General features: G+C 43.3%; 1 protein-coding gene across 2 annotated transcripts in view; it reads right to left on the reverse strand.

Annotated features, from left to right (window-relative positions):
• Positions 1-19,243, reverse strand: part of ARFGEF1 (ARF guanine nucleotide exchange factor 1) — a 118,311-nt gene that overhangs the window by 55,377 nt on the left and 43,691 nt on the right. For both annotated transcript variants that reach the window (XR_012715439.1, XM_075270398.1), the window contains exons 2-9: positions 16,554-16,584; positions 15,786-15,942; positions 14,355-14,501; positions 12,469-12,648; positions 10,621-10,894; positions 7,747-7,860; positions 6,517-6,677; positions 5,221-5,354 (exon numbers count right to left, since the gene is read on the reverse strand). Coding sequence is in view for 1 of the 2 variants with exons in the window: in XM_075270398.1 (XP_075126499.1) it covers positions 5,221-5,354; positions 6,517-6,677; positions 7,747-7,860; positions 10,621-10,894; positions 12,469-12,648; positions 14,355-14,501; positions 15,786-15,942; positions 16,554-16,584 (1,198 nt within the window). In the remaining variant the exon portion in view is untranslated. The remainder of the gene's footprint in view (positions 1-5,220; positions 5,355-6,516; positions 6,678-7,746; positions 7,861-10,620; positions 10,895-12,468; positions 12,649-14,354; positions 14,502-15,785; positions 15,943-16,553; positions 16,585-19,243) is intronic.

The raw sequence follows: 19,243 nt of genomic DNA on the forward strand, positions 1-19,243 counted from the left end.
TACTGTTGGGATCAGCCGATCCGAACAGCACGCTCCATAGAAATGAATGGATGCACCTGGTACTTCCGCTTGGACGTAGCCGGCGCGCTTAACCCCCCGCGTGCCGGCTACGTCCATTCATTTCTATGCGAGCGTGCTGTTCGGATCGGCTGATCCCAACAGTACTCGCTCATCTCTATCAGTAACTCTTACACAGGGGTTAATGTGAGGGACATTATGGGGTTAATTGCTATTAATAAGAGGTGCATGGAGTTACTAAACTGTCATGCACAGGGCCAGACTTTATGTTGCTTGCTCAAGGGTATCCTGTGCCCAAAACTTACATGTACTGGCGCAAAATAACAACTCATACAATGTCGTATATCCAAGTATATTAACCTGAAATCCCTCTGTCCCAAAGACACTATGTACAGTTTATACCAACACCGTATAGCGGCTGAAATACAAATTACATTCAACACAAAGTCTCATGTGTTCTCAGAATTACAGCAAAACCAAGATACACAGTTACATTTTATATCCCATACCTTATACACAGTATGAAAACCTTACCCGCGCCTGTATATACCCACTTCTACAATCACCGCAGACGAAGTCGCGGGTACCAGCTAATATATATATATATATATATATATATATATATATATATATATATATATATATATATATATCTCCTATTAATATTATAAATGTGAAATGTTTGTGACTTTGTATGTTCGGATGTTTGGCGGTCAATCACGCAAAAACCGCTCCACCGATTTGGCTGAAATTTTCCACAAACATAGTCACTACACTCGATTGCGCAATAGGCTACTTTTCATCACAATAGCGTACATACGTTTTTTTCCCAGGACCCACACAAAACCCAAACTCACAGCACTATCTCTGCAATCTCACACACTTTGGACCATAGCAAGCCACAAAATTCATATTACCCCCTACAGCAGAGGTCAGCAACCCCTGGCACACGTGCCAAGAGTGGCACTCCTGCCATATTTCACTGGCATGCCAGCAGCACAGGACCTGCAAGAGTTAAATGAAGACTGAGTCTCTTCAGTGCTCTGCTAGAGCTGAGGCATAAGGACTAGAGATGAGCAAACAATGTTCGGATCAGCCGATCCGAACAGCACGCTCCCATAGAAATGAATGGAAGCACCTGTGACGCCGGCCGGCCGCCGGCAAAGTCAGCGTCACAGGTGCTTCCATTCATTTCTATGGGAGAGTGCTGTTCGGATCGGCTGATCCGAACAGTGTTCGCTCATCTCTAATAAGGACACTTCCCTTTGAGAGGGGTGCAGGAAACCCAGGGGGTGGAGCTTAATCACTCAGGTCTCTGCCTGCCTGCTATAGTGATAGCTCCTGCCATCTGCACCCTGCAAAGTTCCCAAAGGAGGAGAGGAAGCTGCTAGCAAACTGAAAGTAAGAAACACACAGCTACCTTCCTTTAGTTCTTATTCTCATTAATGTCAGCCATTTGGGGTTATTAGTTTAGTGTTAGTAACTCCATGTGCCTCACATTAATAGGAATAAACCCCATCATGTCCCTCATATTAACCCCTGTGTGCCCCATATAAAGGTTACTAATATGTGAGACATATGGAGGGACTAATAAAAGACCTCAGTAATGAAGATACTTAATTATTACCTCCAAGTCTCTCACATATCAGTAACTAGAGATGAGCGAGTACTGTTGGGATCAGCCGATCCGAACAGCACGCTCCATAGAAATGAATGGATGCACCTGGGACTTCCGCTTGGACGTAGCCGGCGCGCTTAATCCCCTGCGTGCCGGCTACGTCCATTCATTTCTATGCAAGCGTGCTGCTCGGATCGGCTGATCCCAACAGTACTCGCTCATCTCTATCAGTAACTCTTACACAGGGGTTAATGTGAGGGACATTATGGGGTTAATTGCTATTAATAAGAGGCACATGGAGTTACTAAACTGTCATGCACAGGGCCAGACTTTATGTTGCTTGCTCAAGGGTAGCCTGTGCCTAAAACTTACATGTACTGGCGCAAAATAACAACTCATACAATGTCGTATATCCAAGTATATTAACCTGAAATACCTCTGTCCCAAAGACACTATGTACAGTTTATACCAACACCGTATAGCAGCTGAAATACAAATTACATTCAACACAAAAGTCTCATGTGCTCTCAGAATTACAGCAAAAACAAGATACAAAGTTCCATTTTATATCCCATACCTTACCCGCGCCTGTATTTACACACTTCTACAATCACCGCAGACGAAGTCGCGGGTACCAGCTAGTATGTATGTATATATATATATATATATATATATATATATATATATATATATATATATATATATATATATATATATATTAGCATATGCCCGCAACTTTGTCTGCAAGTTGGTGGTGGCGCTGAGCCACTTATATTTAGCCAATTGCTGTTGAGGATGATCCAACTGTCTCGGCTCTGCTACATCGCAGCATATGCGCAGCATACTCAGTTGTATGTACATCTCTGCATATGGAGAGCGTACTGAGCTGTGCTACAGCGCTGCTTAAGCTCTGCTACATCTGGCCATTTGGATTAGAGAGGTGTTCTTATGTCAGTGTGTGAGCAGCTTCTGTGGTGGAAACGGCTGAATGGATGTTGCTGAAATGTGCCAAAGTTTGATCAGCCTGCTCCCAAGTTTCGGTTCTGCTACATCGATGCATATGTGTAGGATACCCAGCTGTATGTACATGTTTGCATATGGAGAGTCTACAGAGGTATGCTACAGCGCTGTGTAAGCTCTGCTACATCGGGCAATTGTGATTACAGGGGTTTTGTTATGTGACTGTCTGAGCAGCTTCTGTGTTACAAATGGCTGAACGGATGTTGCTGAAATGTGCCAAAGTTCTCCCCCCTCCCCCATCAGAGGCACAACACATTCCCCGTCGTACTCACTGAAACTCTACACCCTATATACTCCTCTTGCCCACACACATCCTGCATGTTCTGTAATCTCCTGATCTTCCATGAGACTCCATTTTCATCAGCTTTCACACTGTCCAGCTTCATCCTATATAGCTCCGCCCACTGCCTAGCATGATCCTATCCTAGAATGGCTCAAGGACCTGTGATGATGTCATCACAGGTTCTTTAGTGTTGGGTGAGCTTACATTCCTTCACTGCGGTCGTGTAATGATGTCATTTACTGGGATAAAAGTAGCCTATGTTTTAATCGGGGTTCCTATCTATGTATGTGGCAAATTTCAAATCCATTCAGCCGTTTTTGCGTGACTGAGGAACAAACATCCAAACCCACAAACTTTCACATTTATAATATTAGTAGGAGAGTAGGATAGGATAGGATAGGATTAGTAGGATAGGAGGATATGGGATATATATATATATATATATATATATATATATATATATATATATATATATATATATATATATATCTCCAATATCCATATATATAGATAAGATATGGAGCTGCAAGAACGAATGGAAGGTAAAAACAGGGGGATGTCTCCATTATTCCAATGCACTCTAATCGGGAAAATTAAAAAAGGACTATCAAAAATGACAAGGATCAGTATGGGTTCAATGGGATTGTTGCGTATATGGTAACCCACTGTAGAACTTAGCAACTGCAACAAAACCCATAGCAGCACTGAGGAAGGCTTTGTTCACACAGTCAGTACTGACAAACACTTTCCATTACACTTCCTTTCTGCAAATACGGATGCAAAATACTGAGAGGTGTAAATGGGGAAGCAGGGAGTCTGCACATGGGCAGTAGGTGGCACTAGGTGGGTTTCATTATAAAAGTACGGCAAATACTTTACTAATACATAAAAATTTTTAAAATTATTTGGTCACTGGAATTTCCAATGCAAAGAAAATGTTAACACACACCAAAAAAAAAAAAAATGATATAGTGCATTACATTTATTAAATTGTGAGAATAGCCCTGGCCATTTCTGATGCTTCTGGGGTAAAAGGTACCGTATATAGTATACAGTTTTTATGCTGAAGAAGCCCTCCTCGGCTTATACTCGAGTCACTAAGTTTTCCCAGTTTTCTGTGGTAAAATTAGGGGCCTCGGCTTGTATTCGGGTCGGCTTATACTCGAGTATATACGGTAAGTGCCCTGATAAGCTGATAAAACCGCACAACTAACATCATATGCAGACAATACGAGAGATGATAGCTAGTCCACTCAGGGTTCTTCCCCTACCAGGCAAACATAAACCTGTTATGTAATGTCACAACATAGGCCGACGGCCGGATTCTGCAGGTCACTGAAATATCATTTCCAATTATGTCACTCAAAACATTTATTAATCTGAACGCTGTCATAATATTCTTACTTCATGTTACTTTAAAGAGCTTTTCTAAGTGCTCATTCACACGACAGGGCCGTGTAAGACTTTACAATGGTGTGCACACACAGCCCAAGCACAAGATAAGATTAGGAATGTGCAAAAAAAAATCCCATTAGGGAAAATGTATCAAAAAATAGAGAAGAATTTAACTAAAGCAACCATTCATTTCCATGTGTGGGGTTTTGGGATCAGTTGTCATTAAAATAAGATAAGATAATCCTTTAATAGTCCCACCATGAGAAAATTCAGTGTGTTACAGCAGCATAGTAATACCGTATTATAGCGGATTATTAGGCCATAGATTGCAATATGCAAAGCAAAAGGTTGAAATCCAGGCTGACTACATGGGAGGCCAGTGAGGGGAACAATGATCACGTGATCATCACTGTAGGAATAAGGCCAGGGCCACATGTGCCATAAACGCCCCGATTTGCCCGTGGCGGAAACTCCACAGGAAAAAAAATCACAGCGTTTTACAGTCAGAGCAATGTGGATGGGACTCTAGTGAATCCCATGCCCACTTTGCAGTAATTTCCAAAAACGGAGAGATTTTGCAAATTGCAGCCTTCCTATTATACCTACGGAAATGCCAGCGTTTTCCCCATAAGTATAATTGAAACAAAAAAGTTTTAGTAGATTTCATGCTTGTACAAGTTTCTTAAACTCCCAGACAACCTCTAGGTTTTAGCAGAGTGTGAATGTGGTGTCTGACTGCTGCAGTATATACAGATAAGAAGAAACCATTGATGACATATGTAAGACAGGCAATAAGGAGGTTTTACTTCAGCGGAGAACACGCCATTGAAAAGGAGTTATTTACACCTAGAGGAGATTCTAATCAGCAATAATACTTAGAACTTACTTTGGGTCTGGCGGCCCATCAGATAGCGGCTTCATAGATAATTTACATAGCGACCTGAAAACTAGGAAGGCATCCTTTTGTAAGATATGAGAGAATTTAGCACCAGGAGTAGGTCCTGAAGTATTTCCAGATTCCTATAAAGAAGAAAGGAATACATCATGTAATACTTTATCACCACTGAACACTGATTTTACCAGGATCCTATAGTCAATAAACCAGCAAGATGAGTAAATGAAGTGCAGGTAGATGTGACTAGAGCCTGTGTTGGGGTATTGCTCAAAGCACCAGTCACACAAGCGCACTGGCGTTCCACTCATAAGGAAGTTTTAGGGGGACTTTTGGTCCCCTGAGCTTCTGATCACTGGTGGACGTGGTGAGGGGCCCACAGTGATCGTACACTTAGGGCTTGTTCCCATGGGGCAAGAGGGGGCAAATTCTGACGCCGAATCCACCTCAGAATCCGCCGCCCCCTCACAATAGAGGTCTATGTAGACCGCTAGCTTCCTTTTTACCGTGAGCGGTATTGTTCCAGCTCACAGAAAAAAACAAGCGAGCTGCCCTTTCTTCAGGCGGATTCCGCAGCTGATCCATCCCCAGCGTCCGCCTCGCAAAAGCACCCTCCGGACTAGACCCATTGATTTGGGCCCACTCTGGAGCGGGAAGCCATGGTAGGCGCACTTTGGTCCTATTCAAATTCTGGACCAAAATACGCCATTCCGTGCCCCGTGTGAACTAGCCCTTAGCCTGTGTATAGCGAGTATGTGTCCATAATGTGACAAGACTGTGATCAGGTTAATGCAGAGAGGTCAAGGTGAAGATGAATGACAAGGTCAAGGTGAAGGACCACCTTGAGGTCTAGAGTCCACTCTTCAGGTTTAGAGTTAATTTTTCATAGTCATGCTACTACTAAACAGTATACACTAATGTATGTTTATACAGATCTTCAAGGCACCCATTTTTAAGGGTCAAAACTTCCAACAGATTCCTTCTAAGACTACCAAGGGGAACTAAAATAACTATGCACTTTGAGTATTTATGTTAATGTGCCCATATTATAAAACAGAAGATATAATGTAGTAGTCTAATGCACGCTGCAGCCATATTACTATATACAGTAGTGTACAAGCCTATATAATATCCTATGGTGTTGGAAAAGGTGATATCCGAGCATATGTTCTTCCTGGCTTGTTATGTCACTGAATAAGTAGACAGGACTGTAAACCTACAGTATATGATACTGGTACTTTGCAATTTTTTCAGCACTATAAATGTGGAGGAGAGAGAATGGATCCTTGCCTGAGTGTCATTGGAGGAGACGGACAGTCTGTCATCTGGTAGGGAAGGGGTATATGCCATAGATATCGGCGTGCCAGGTATGCCATTGGCATGGATAGTATCCCCATCGCTGCCATCTTCTGTTGTCCTTGCAGTACATTCATTGAGGACAGTCTCTTCACCTGTGTATGAAGTGGAGTAAACACAGTTTATCAGATATAGGTTGGACTTGATGGACTGATGTCTTTATCCAACCTCATCTACTATGTAACTATGTATATAATACCTCTATGTCCACAGACGTGGCAGAAAAACTGCTGGGCTGTACAGAATCTTATGTCATACAAAAAATAACATCCAAAAACAAATGCAGCTTAATAAGCAAAAAAGTGTACATGACAAGCGGCAACAATGGGCAGACACAAGCGGCAACAAGCAGGCAGCGCTCACCAAGAAGGGAAAATAATAGAAGCAATTCTATGAACCGCAGGAGACGGATCATGTACGTGTGTAATGTGACAGAGACCAGGGCCAGGTACTCGCCCATTCTGGACTTGTCTGCTGTGAATATGCCAAAGTGCATTCAGGATTAAAAGGGCTGGGAATGCAATGTGCCGGAAGTCATTAGAAATGCAAACGATATTACAACCCGCTGCCCTAAAAACGGCATATTCCCAGCAGCTCTGACACAGGGAACACAAGAAACTTTATAGTTTCAATAACCACAAAGAAAATATCCTTGAAAAAAAAGCCAAGTGCCAAGAAGATAACTAAGAAGAAAAAAAGCAGGGTGAGGTAAGGAGCCACAACCTGGACCAATCAGGAGACAGGAGGCGTGTCTCAGACCATCTCAAGATTACTGTAGGCAATGCAGCTAAGCTATAGATAACAGATCAATGCTCTGCTGTAATGGAGCTCTGCTAGAAGTAACCAGGCTTCCAGGTCTTAGAAAAACAGAGCACATCACTGCTATAGCAGATACCGTAGGAGGAGGAAACCCAGTGTGTAAGGATTGCCACAACCTGATGCCCAGAGTACTAAAAATGACAAAGTAACCACAAGAATAACATGCACTTGGATAGAGATGGGAGAGTAGAAAATGACACCATAGAGGACTGATGGAAAACGTTAACATAAGGGGCATCTAATCTAATCTGGCCATATGCTCCATTTGGCCTGGTCTCTCCCTATGGTTGCAACATCCTATACCCAATACTATTTATACCCGTATAGCTTTTAGTCCGATCTCACCTCCCACTACAGAGTTCAGCATGTCTTCTATTATACTGTGAATAATATCCTGGGCGGTTTCTTCACACTCGTGACTACCATCTACCCCGACTGCCGAATCTGGTTTGGAGTGACCTAAACAAAAACAAAACAAAAAAAAAAAAAAAAAGATGTTGAATATTGAAGACTGGTCTAGTAATGTTGACATAATGAGAATAGGATATGGAGGGAAAAAGCATAAAATGAGCACAATGTCCCACATTTATGAAGACTGGGTTTCCACACAAGTCCGAGCACTTGGGGAAGTGTCATAGCTATTATTATTATTATTATTATTATTATTGTTTATTTATATAGCACCATTACTTCCATGGTGCTTTACGTTTGGGGGTTACATACAATACACAGAATATAAAGGTAGATATAATACTAACAATGACTGACTGGCACAGTGGGGTAGAGGGCCCTGCCCGCGAGGTCTTGCAATCTATGAGGGAAGAGGGATAGAGACAGAAGGAGAGGGGGAGACTGTACAGATGGCGGTGAGGTGATAGTGTTATTGGAGGTTGTAGGCCTTCCTGATTAGGTGAGTCTTCAGGGCCTTCTTGAAGCCTGTGATTGTGAGGGTCAGTCCTATGTGTCTTGGTAAGGAGTTCCAGAGTATGGAGGATGCACGGGAGAAATCTTGGAGACGGTTGTGTGAGGAGCGGATGAGGGCAGAGCGGAGTAGGAGGTCATTGGAGGATCTGAGGTTACGTGTAGGCAGGTAGCGGGAGATTAGGTCAGAGATATATGGAGGGGACAGGTTGTGGATGGCTTTGTATGTTAATGTTAGTAGCTTGAATTCAATTCGCTGGGCTATAGGTAGCCAGTGGAGGGACTGGCAGAGGGGAGAAGCCGATCAGGGGCGTGAGGTGAATTAAGCAGGCAGCGCAGTTTAAGGTGGATTGGAGAGGGGCGAGGGTGTTAGCTGGGAGTCCATGGAGAAGGATGTTGCTGACATACATTTTTCACGTCATTTACACAGACACAACAGAAATCAATTGATCCATTTTTAACTGACGTACATAAGTTGAAAATGGATCAGCGGGTTTAGTCAAAAAATTAAGACTTCCAATAGTCATCAATTGTTAAAACGCTTGCAAAACAGATGATACTTGGCCATCAAAACGGAACAGGTGCAAAACTATCACCAAAATGGATGTGTATATCTGATTTACCAGCCATTAGATCTGTCAAAAACGGCACGGCCATATGAATAAAGCCTTCGGTGATTTCAGCTGCCCTATCTCAGAGCAAAATATGGAAGAGGGTGAGAAGGGGAGCACAGATATATATGGGCTTATATGAATGTTTATATGATACGGCGTGGGATTATTGAGTAAATCCTGACAGGACGCCAAGCAGAAACAGTAAGAGGCCCGCTTACCACGCCCACACAGGATGATTGACAGCTCTTCTAGTATCAGTGTATATACAGAAGCCTATCAATCACTGTGTGGGGGCCGAGTTATCAGGACTCTCACTGTCTCTCTTAAAAGTAAGTTCACACGGAGATTTTTGGTCCGGAACCTGAGGTGAAGGCTGCCTCAGGTTCCGGACCAAAAGCCGGGTACGCACGACTCAAAGTCGGTGCACTGTTCCGGCATGCAGCCGCGCGCTCCGCTCCAGATTAGGCCCAATGAATGGGCCTTGTCCGGAGGAGGGAGGTGTCTTCAGGCCGATTCGCGAGGTGAAACGGCCTGAAGAATGAGCATCTCGCTTCTTTTTTCCAGGAGCCGGAAGAAACGACTCCCGGAAAAAAGACCTGAGCGGCTCCCATTGATTTCAGGCAGATATGGCCCCAAAATCCTAGCCAAAAAACTCTGTGTGAACTTACCCTTAGAGTCCTGTCAGGATTTACTCAGAAATCCTACACCAAATCATCATATAAACCTATATTTCACACAACTCACGGTATCAGTGGTGTACCACAGCCCATTTGTTGTTGTCTTATTAATGACCTTGCTAATACAAGATAACGTCAGTATTTGCTGATGACACAAGAAGATGAAAGCTGTATTGTGGCATACTAAAGAGAGACCTTGACAAACTGGTAGATGACATCTAAAGATGATAAATGTAAAGAAAAGCACTGTTGCCTTACAACTTGTATATCTTTAAATGGAACACATCTGGGTATTAAATAGCATTACAAATGCAAATAAGATCAGTTTCACAAAAAATGTTGTACCTCACGTGTCACCTCTTGAAAGGCAGCTATCAATGCCTGACCTCCCTTTAAAGTGTAACTACCATTTTGGCTGGATCTCCGGTTTTATACCACCTAAAACTTAATATGCAGCTGTTCATGTAGCAAAGAAAAAAGAAAAAAACAAAACATTCCCAACTGCTTAGTACCTAAATCTTGGCAGAATCTCAGCTTTCCTGTGATACCAGTACCATTTCTAGGTGGTGTACAATCGAAGATACAGCCATCTGAAGTCACCATCGGCCCTCTTTGGTATATGCATCAGCTCTGCATATTTACAATACAAATGTGTACGGACTTTCCCTAGTAACAGCTCAGTAAGGGCGGGTTCACACCTGTGCCGTGTCCGCTTTAGGCAGTCCTGCTGGGTTTCCGTATTCTGCCCCGAGAAATTGGACAGGGGACGGAAACCCGGCAGTCAGTTTTCAAACCCATTCACTTCAATGGGTTTGCAAAGTGACCGCCCGTGATAGTTTTATGCCTCTCCGCGCTGAAACCGTTTTTTTTTTTTTTTTTTTTTAACTGGACACAAAGTCCTGCATGTCCGACTTTGTGTCCGGTTAAAAAAAACAGGTTTATTCAGAGTCAAAAACACACATGACCCCTCCCCTAGAAACATGAGGTCTGATGGACTAACCACATACCATCAGTGTGAACAGGCTGGTCCACATCAGGATTCTCATTATCTGTAGGTTGAGCGTCGTATCCATTTTCCTGTTCTGCTTCTCCTTGGAGATTGTTTTCTACATAACTCGGACGACGGCCCATTTCTCCCTCCTGCTCCCGAGTCAGCTGATCCGTCTGCTCCATAACGTGTCTCATCTGTGGCAATTCCAGCTCATGGTGGCTTAGTGGAGAGTGCTGCAGATGATGCTGCTGTTTGTGTCGCTCCTTCTCCATATGTTTGGCTTCCTGAAGCTGGAAAAAGGGTAAAAAATAAAAATCCATCTTTTTTACAAAGTGACATTTATACTGCAGGTGGAGCACATGACTGCTAGTATCACAATCTCATGGATGTCCAGTCGTGTGATTTTTATGGCATCTCAATGGAAGGCAGACGATTCTTTTTGCCACAGCAGATATTGCCTGGTGGGTCCGACCACCATAGTGTGAACTTGTAAGTGACTTCACATAGCACCTCCTGATCCAAGACACTGGGAGCAGAGACAGCAGCTGGATGGTGAAGCAGGGAACGGACAGCTCCCTACTTCACCAATGTCTTAAACTCATCCGTCGATGAGCTGGGACAGCCCTGACCCACTGCCCATGACAGGGGAACAGCAATCATAGGACTGTCCGCAGGGTACCCTTGTTACCATAGAGCTCAGGGCAAGTGCGCCATTGGCCCTATGGTTAAAGCAGTCCTGAAGCCCTGCACTGGAGATCTAAGAACAGTACAGCATATGAGGTAGGAGTCTTCTTATTGGTTTTACCCCTCATTTCCAGCTTTACTGCTTCTTAAAATAAGTCACCTTAAATGTTAGAATAAAAAGAAATTCTGCAACAAGATGTGAAGTTGTGAAACTCAGCACTCTTATTTGTCTAGATCACAGTTTCTGCTTTTTTTTTTTTTTTTTTTTTTTTGCTAAAGGCTCTTAAAGAAATTTCCAACATGTCGCCCTGAGCTCTCATCGGTCAGGAATTAACAGAAAATTCACCCTGTAAGATAAAATAAAACTAAATCTCATTGCAACTCTAAGACTTACAGAACAACTGACCCACAGTATCAGGGAGCAATGACACCGCAAAGCTGCAGGATCAGGGTGACGTCTTGTAAGATCCTCTGCAATATTAATGTCCATATAATAGTGCCGGCTACATTTCCTTACAATAGCGCCAGATAACTCTAGTGGCAGCCATATTAGTGTCTACATACAAGTATCAGCAAAAATAACCCGTGCCACATTTAACAGCGGCAGTCCTCTGCTATATGCAATCTCTTCCATTAAAAAGACACGCCAAAATGTCAAAAAGATAAGGATTGTAATTGAAGTGTTCACCTAGCTTGCAATGATAACGTGACGTGGCCAGGAGCAGTCACATATGATCCAGCTCTATACATAATAAGTAGAGATGAACAAGTAGTATTCGATCAAATACCTCGTGCCATAGGAATACGTGTAAGCGGCCGAACCTCAAGGAGTTAATTGCATTGAATATTCGATGCGCTTAACCCCTTGGTGTTCGGCCGCTTACACGCATTCCTATGGCGGCGAGGTATTCGATGGAATACTACTTGCTCATCTCTAAAATAAGTCTGAAAAGAGTCATGTATATTACCTGGACATACAGAACAGCAGGGTCAGACATGAGTCCCCTAGTCTAGCCTATGGAAATTAATGTGAGAGTCCATGCTCCATCTATACATAACATGTGCACGTCCACAAACCATCCATAATACAGCTAGTATGCTGGCGGTGCAGTGTGGCCTGGGTACCAAATGCTGCGACTCAGAACAGGTTTGGTCAGACAAGGACCGCTCATACACTCACCGCTTGGTTTTCCATACGTGCAAATATTACATTGAGCATCTGCGTCAGGGTCGCCTTGGCTGTGGTTTGATTGACAAGATTCTTGCTGGCCAGGTAGATGTTGTAGCATGTTCTTACTGCTTGTAGTACAGTTCCTTCGTGAATCTCTATGTGCTGTGAAGTAACAGCTGTGAGCAGCGCCTAAAAGTGAGAAATTAGGGAAAATTAACTGAAGAAAGAAGCTGCAATGTAACCAATACAGTCTGCAGGTATATAGGCCTTCACCAAACACAACAGGATCTAATGTCCATGTAAACGGACAGATCCATTGCCATAATCCGTACTGATCGGCAAATTCTAGTCAATTTAGTACATTCATCATATTGTACAGGTGTGAAGGATGACTAGGACCATTGTTCTTCTGCGTACAGATTGCAATTATTATGTACACAAGAGGATATGCGGTAAAACGTCAGGATTGTTATGTCCTTGTAAAAGATGTGATCAATGACAAACAAGTGTTTCTTTGTCGGTTGATGCAATCCTGGCCATGTGTATACTGGCAACGATGAAGAATGAATCTACCGTATGCACAAATGTAGGGCCGAGCACTGGCCCCTGCAAAAGGGAATTTACTTACTAATGCACGGACAGCAGTTTTCTGTAATAGTAAGGCTATACGACTGCGGGCATTGTTAGGGCGCTCGCTGTGGTTTTATCAGCTAACACACTGACCCATTATTTTCCACGGCCCCAAACAAACAGCCTTGTATTATTACAGGTATGTGTAGGGGGCAAAACTAAGAACGGATCCTATTCCTGTTCATTTTGTGGCCTGTGATAACTACATGTAATGACACACTAAGGCCGCATGCACAGGTCAGTGATTGGCCAGTGATTTGTATCAGTGTTTGTAAGCCAAAACCAGAAATGGGTTGAAAACTCAGAACAGGTGAAAATCTTTCCATTATATCTTTCCTCTGTCTAGTCTAAACACTGACCAAAACACTAAAGTGCCAAAGTGGCCTAAGTAAATCACCAAATCCCTTGATCAAAGTGCACTCTCTTAGGGAATTGGCATACCTAACACTGTATTATAGTATTACCTGACGTGCTTGATTCTACATTAACCCGTGTATGCCTAGAGTTCCGTCATTGGAACTCAAAAATATATAACCTCCGGCATTAATGTGACAAAGTCTCAGCTTTCCAAAGATGCAGTGAATGTATCAGCAGCTGTACGATTTATACAGTATGTATCCTCCCCCACACCCTCCTGCGTTCTTTGGTCTTTGCCACCCATAACTATGATCTGCCTTCATGAAAGCCACAGCCCTGTGAAGCAGAAAAGCGAAGGCTGTTTGGGACTGTCTGTACAATATGACAGAAGATCAGATCTGCGCTGCAATTCTCACAACTGATTATGTCTGTGGAACAAAGAAACACAAATTCTTATTAAATATGCATCACTACACTTCACTCTACGAATCCCAGGAGAATGGAAAAACTGTTTTCCTGCTCGTTTTACAAACTTCTTTTCTGTAATGGCAGTCTGAGGGTGCTGACAAACAGGGTATTGAATGCCACCATAGCTGCACTCAGGGCAGGGGCCGCCACAGCTGCACTCGGGGCAGGGGCCGCCACAGCTGCACTCGGGGCTGGGGCCGCCGCTGCTTTTACTAATAAGTAATTTCAGCTTATTTCTCATTACTGGTTACCCAACTTTTCTATTACCGCGTGGCCAGTCATAGCCTGTAAATGGAAGTTTCACTTACTTAAGTGAAAGCACTGGCAACACTGAAGGCTGAAGGCTGCTTTGGCTACATTCAGATCTCCATGTTGCTGCACCCTCAGTGTACACACTATGTATGAGCTAGAGACCAGAACATTTACATCTGCTCCACTACCTTTATGATCTGCAGCTGGACATCTTCATCTGTCTGGGGTCCTTGGAAACAGCCACATATAGTTTCAATAATTCTATCAATTAACTTCTTGCCGGGTGTTGTGCTATCTGGTGCATTGCCAGTCAAGTGTCCATATGCAATAAGTTTCTAAACAAAAGAAAAAAGTTAGAAAAAAAAAAAAATAGTCATACAGTATATACAGCCAAATATAGAATGCAGCTTTATAATACATAGGGCCAGCTAATATACATTGCAAATCCCTGCCTAGTGCTTTTTTTTTTTTAAACCCTCTAGGCTGAGTTCAGATGGGGTTCTTTGGTCAGGATTTTGACATGGAACCCACGTCAAAATCCTGCTCAAAAAACCGCCTCCCATTGAAATCAAATGGAAAAAAGAAGAGACATGCTCTTTCTTCAGGTGGATCCTGTGGCTGATTCAGCCGCGGACATCCGCCTTGCGACATTCACTTGGGCCTAAACCGGAGGGGAATGCCGGAACTGGATGCCGGTGTACTGCATTGGCATCCAGACCCACCTAGCCGTTTTTTGGGTCCGGAATCTGAGGTTTCCTCCACATTGAATTCGGGACCAAAAAACCTCGTCTGAACTCAGCCTAAGGAAGCTTAAAATAAAAAGACGTACATACTCACCTATCAATTCGACTGGGCATCCGGTGAAGAGACTCTGGCAACACTGAAGCAAACACCCTCGCCCCCCTCCAGTCCACCTTAAACTGCGCTGCTCGCTTAATCCACCTCACCCCCCGATCTTCATTGGCTGCTCCCCTCTGCCAGTCCCTCCACTGGCTACCTATAGCCCAGCGAATTGAATTCAAGCTACTAACGCTAACATACAAAGCGATCCACACCCTGTCCCTTCCATATACCTCTGAACTAATCTCCAGCTACCTGCCCACACGTAACCTCAGATCCTCCAATGACCTCCTACTCCGCTCTGCCCTCATCCGCTCCTCACACAACCGTCTCCAAGATTTCTCTCGTGCATACTCTGGAACTCCTTACCACGACACACAAGACTGACCCCGACAATCACAGGCTTCAAGAAGGGCCTACAACCTCCAATAACACTATCACCTCACTGCCATCTGTACAGTCTCCCCCTCTCCTTCTGTCTCTACCCCCTTCCCCCATAGATTGTAAGTCTTCCTGACCTTTGACCTGAACACGAGGTCAGCCAATCAGTAGCCGAGCAAACATACATCCGAACAGAGATTCTCCACTGAATCTCCACATAAAGAGACGGTTGGGTGTGCGAGGTTTATTATATTAGTGCGACGATTATAATTAAAAGAATAAAAAAACATGACCTGGAACAACCCTTGAAAGAGCAATTTTCTGCAATCCATAGATTTGTTAAGCATTATTGTCTGACATTTTGTATTTATAGCAATAAATTAAAGGAAAATACAAACCTGCAAACAATCCAGAGATGTGCTTACAATCCGCGGGCATTTGGACTGGCATGCAAGCTCAAATGGTAAAAAGTACTTGTCGGCTTCAATAAAAGTAGCCTTTGATTTGACGGGAGGAAGGGTGCTAGAACCGGTCTTTGCATCTCCTTGGGGAGGACTGAGAGAAAATAAAGAAAATATCCATTAAAACGCAGTCACATATGTAAGAAAATATGAAGATTATATGGAAACATTGGATTTATTACACAGAGAAAAGCAAATCCCTATACGCTAAAGCTATTATTAGAGTATTTTCACATCACGTATTACAACAATGGGATAAGACTTGGTAACAAATAGTTTTCGATGTGAGTTCAGCTGTTTGGAATAGTGTTCGCTCATCTCTAATAATAATAATAACAATATTTATATAGCGCCAACCTATTCCATAGCCCTTTACAAATCAGAGGACATACAGACGGACAATATGAGACATTACAATGTGACAAAGAAATAACACACCAAACAATAGCAGTGAGGCCCAGCTCACAAGAGCTTACAATCTAGGATGAACGGAGCGCTATGACTACTTCTGACATAGACACCCATAATCTGTATAGGACCCAAGAATATTGCAGGGTTTCCTAGTTTAGAAATCTTCATTAAACAGACACAGAAGCCGGCACCGCTTTGAAGCTCTCAGGGACAAGCAGTATAGTCTGAGGTTATTATTTATCTTGGGAGGAAATTTTCTTTGAAAATAAAATATGTAAAATGCTAATGGCGTACCTTTGTTTTTCCGCTTCATGCTTTATCTCCTCTGCAAAGAAGGAAAAGACAAAATTAGAAAAACAGTTTAGAAAGTCGAGAGCCGAGAGGAAGCACAGGCGGCAATCCAGTTATATAGAAAAACACACACATATATATATTTTAACTTAGATCTGACACATAAATGAAATGTTTTCCTACCAAGTTCCATTTAATTTGGCCAAAGACGCAGATACAGATATGAGTCATGTCTATGACCAGCTATAGGGGGCATTCACACAGAGTTTCCATGCGCTGATTTGGAAGCGGAACACACGTCAGAATCCGCGTGGAAATAATGCCTCCCATTGACTTCAATGGATTCCGTTTTCCGCACGACACCCATCGTAATCAATGGGGGGAAAAAAAGCCTCCCATTGATTTCAATGGGTTCCGTGCGGAAAACGGAATCCAATGAAGTCAATGGGAGGCTATTTTTTCTGTGCGGATTCAGAGTCAGAATCCACGCCAAAATACTCCATGTGGATGACCCCTAAGCTACACATCTCAATAGGAATGGATCAAGGGCTGAACAACCCCTGATCATTTCACAAACACATGAGTCCATACTGACCATTACACCACACACACTGGCCATACAAGTTCAATGATCAGCTATTCGGGGTTACATCCACTCCCCGTACTATGCAGCGCCCTCTATAGTGCCCAAATGCAGGAAAATAAATAATACAATTCCTATAAAAGAATAATTTAGGCCTTACAATGTGTACAAATGAAAATGCATTCAAGGTATAATGAAGACTTATGCACAATTCACACCGTCATCTAGCTTTTGTACAGCGAGATCTGCTTGGTTTCTCAGTAATGCAAACTAGAAGATGAAAGCATGGCAGGGAAATCTCGCTGTGTGTAACAATGCTAGGTGACAATCCCTGCGGGACGCCGCCATATTCGCTGCCGCTTGGTTATCACACATGCATCCATGTAACAAAATGTAATACTGCAATAATCCATGTGCTGTAAGTGTTACTGGTGTGAAGGCAGACTATTCCTGCTTCGTGTCTGTATATCGCCAGGGACGCGGGCTTCCAATAAAGGTCTGCACCGCCTTGACTCATTACTCAAGACTTCTCAGCCGTCTCGGGAACTGGAGGCTTCCATCTCCGCAGATCCCAATGTATCCCCGGAGAGGAGTATTCCAGCACAGGTAGCGGCGCTGCCTCCATATTTATAGGCCGTGCTAGATTAATACCAGCCATGTACAACCCCCTATAGTGCGAGGCTACAGTATTACTGTATCAGCGCCATCAGCAGGCTGGAGTCACTCATGCCCTTTTCAATGAACCCTGTTGACCAAAAACCCACTGACCATCTAATATATATATACAGTGGGGCAAAAAAGTACCGTATTTTTCGGACTATAAGACGCACTGGACTATAAGACGCACCCAGGTTTTAGAGGAGGAAAATAGGGAAAAAAAAATTTGAAGCAAAAACTGGTAAAATATTTAATATATGGGAGTTGTAGTTTTGCAACAGCTGCAAGGCCACATTGACAGGTGACCCTGCAGCTGTACGGGGATGCATAGAGTGTTTTTTTTTTGCGGGTCCAGAAGTACTTTTTAGTTATACCATTTTGGGGAATATCTATTGCTTAGATCACCTTTTATTGAAAAAAAAACCCGGTGGTTTATTATATATGATTTTCTACTTTTATATATATATTCTAGGGACAGGAGGTGATTTATAACTTTTATTTATTTCATATTTTTATTTTATATTTTTAAAGCTTTTTTTTTTTTTTAAACTATCACCTGTCACCGGGACAGGTCGGCTCCTGCGATATCGTCGCGCAGGAGCCGGCCTGCAACTTTACAGGTACGGGGCCGGTGGGGACCGGCCCCGGGGGAGAAGAGGCCGCTGACACAGACTGCAGACCCGGCATCCGCTGTACTAGAGAGGCGGATGCCGGGGAGGGATAGACGCCGGGGCCTGAGACATCGCTGCCCTGCCCTGCATGAAGCCAGCGGCGGGGGGACGGAGGAGCTGCTGCTGGCTTCATTCAGGGCAGAGGAGCGCAGCGATGTCGCAGGCCCCGGCACCTGTAATGGCGTCTATCACTTGCTGGCTTCCGCCTCTCTATTACAGCGGATGCCAGGCGCCACATTCAGACTATAAGACGCACCCTTCTTTTCCCCAAAAATTTTGGGGAAAAAAAGTGCGTCTTATAGTCCGAAAAATACGGTATTTAGTCAGTCACCAATAGTGCAAGTTCCACCACTTAAAAAGATGAGAGGCGTCTGTAATTTACATCATAGGTAGACCTCAACTATGAGAGACAAAATGAGAAAACAAATCCAGAAAATCACATTGTCTGATTTTGTAAGAATTTTTTTGCAAATTATGGTGGAAAATAAGTATTTGGTTACCTACAAACAATCCAGATTTCTGGCTCTCACAGACCTGTAACTTCTTCTTTAAGAGTCTCCTCTTTCCTCCACTCATTACCTGTAGTAATGGAACCTGTTTAAACTTGTTATCAGTATAAAAAGACACCTGTGCACACCCTCAAACAGTCAGACTCCAAACTCCACTATGGTGAAGACCAAAGAGCTGTCAAAGGACACCAGAAACAAAATTGTAGCCCTGCACCAGGCTGGGAAGACTGAATCTGCAATAGGCAACCAGCTTGGATTGAAGAAATCAACTGT

This window comes from Leptodactylus fuscus, chromosome 4, assembly GCF_031893055.1.
Source record: "Leptodactylus fuscus isolate aLepFus1 chromosome 4, aLepFus1.hap2, whole genome shotgun sequence".
Taxonomy (NCBI): Eukaryota; Metazoa; Chordata; class Amphibia; order Anura; family Leptodactylidae; genus Leptodactylus; species Leptodactylus fuscus.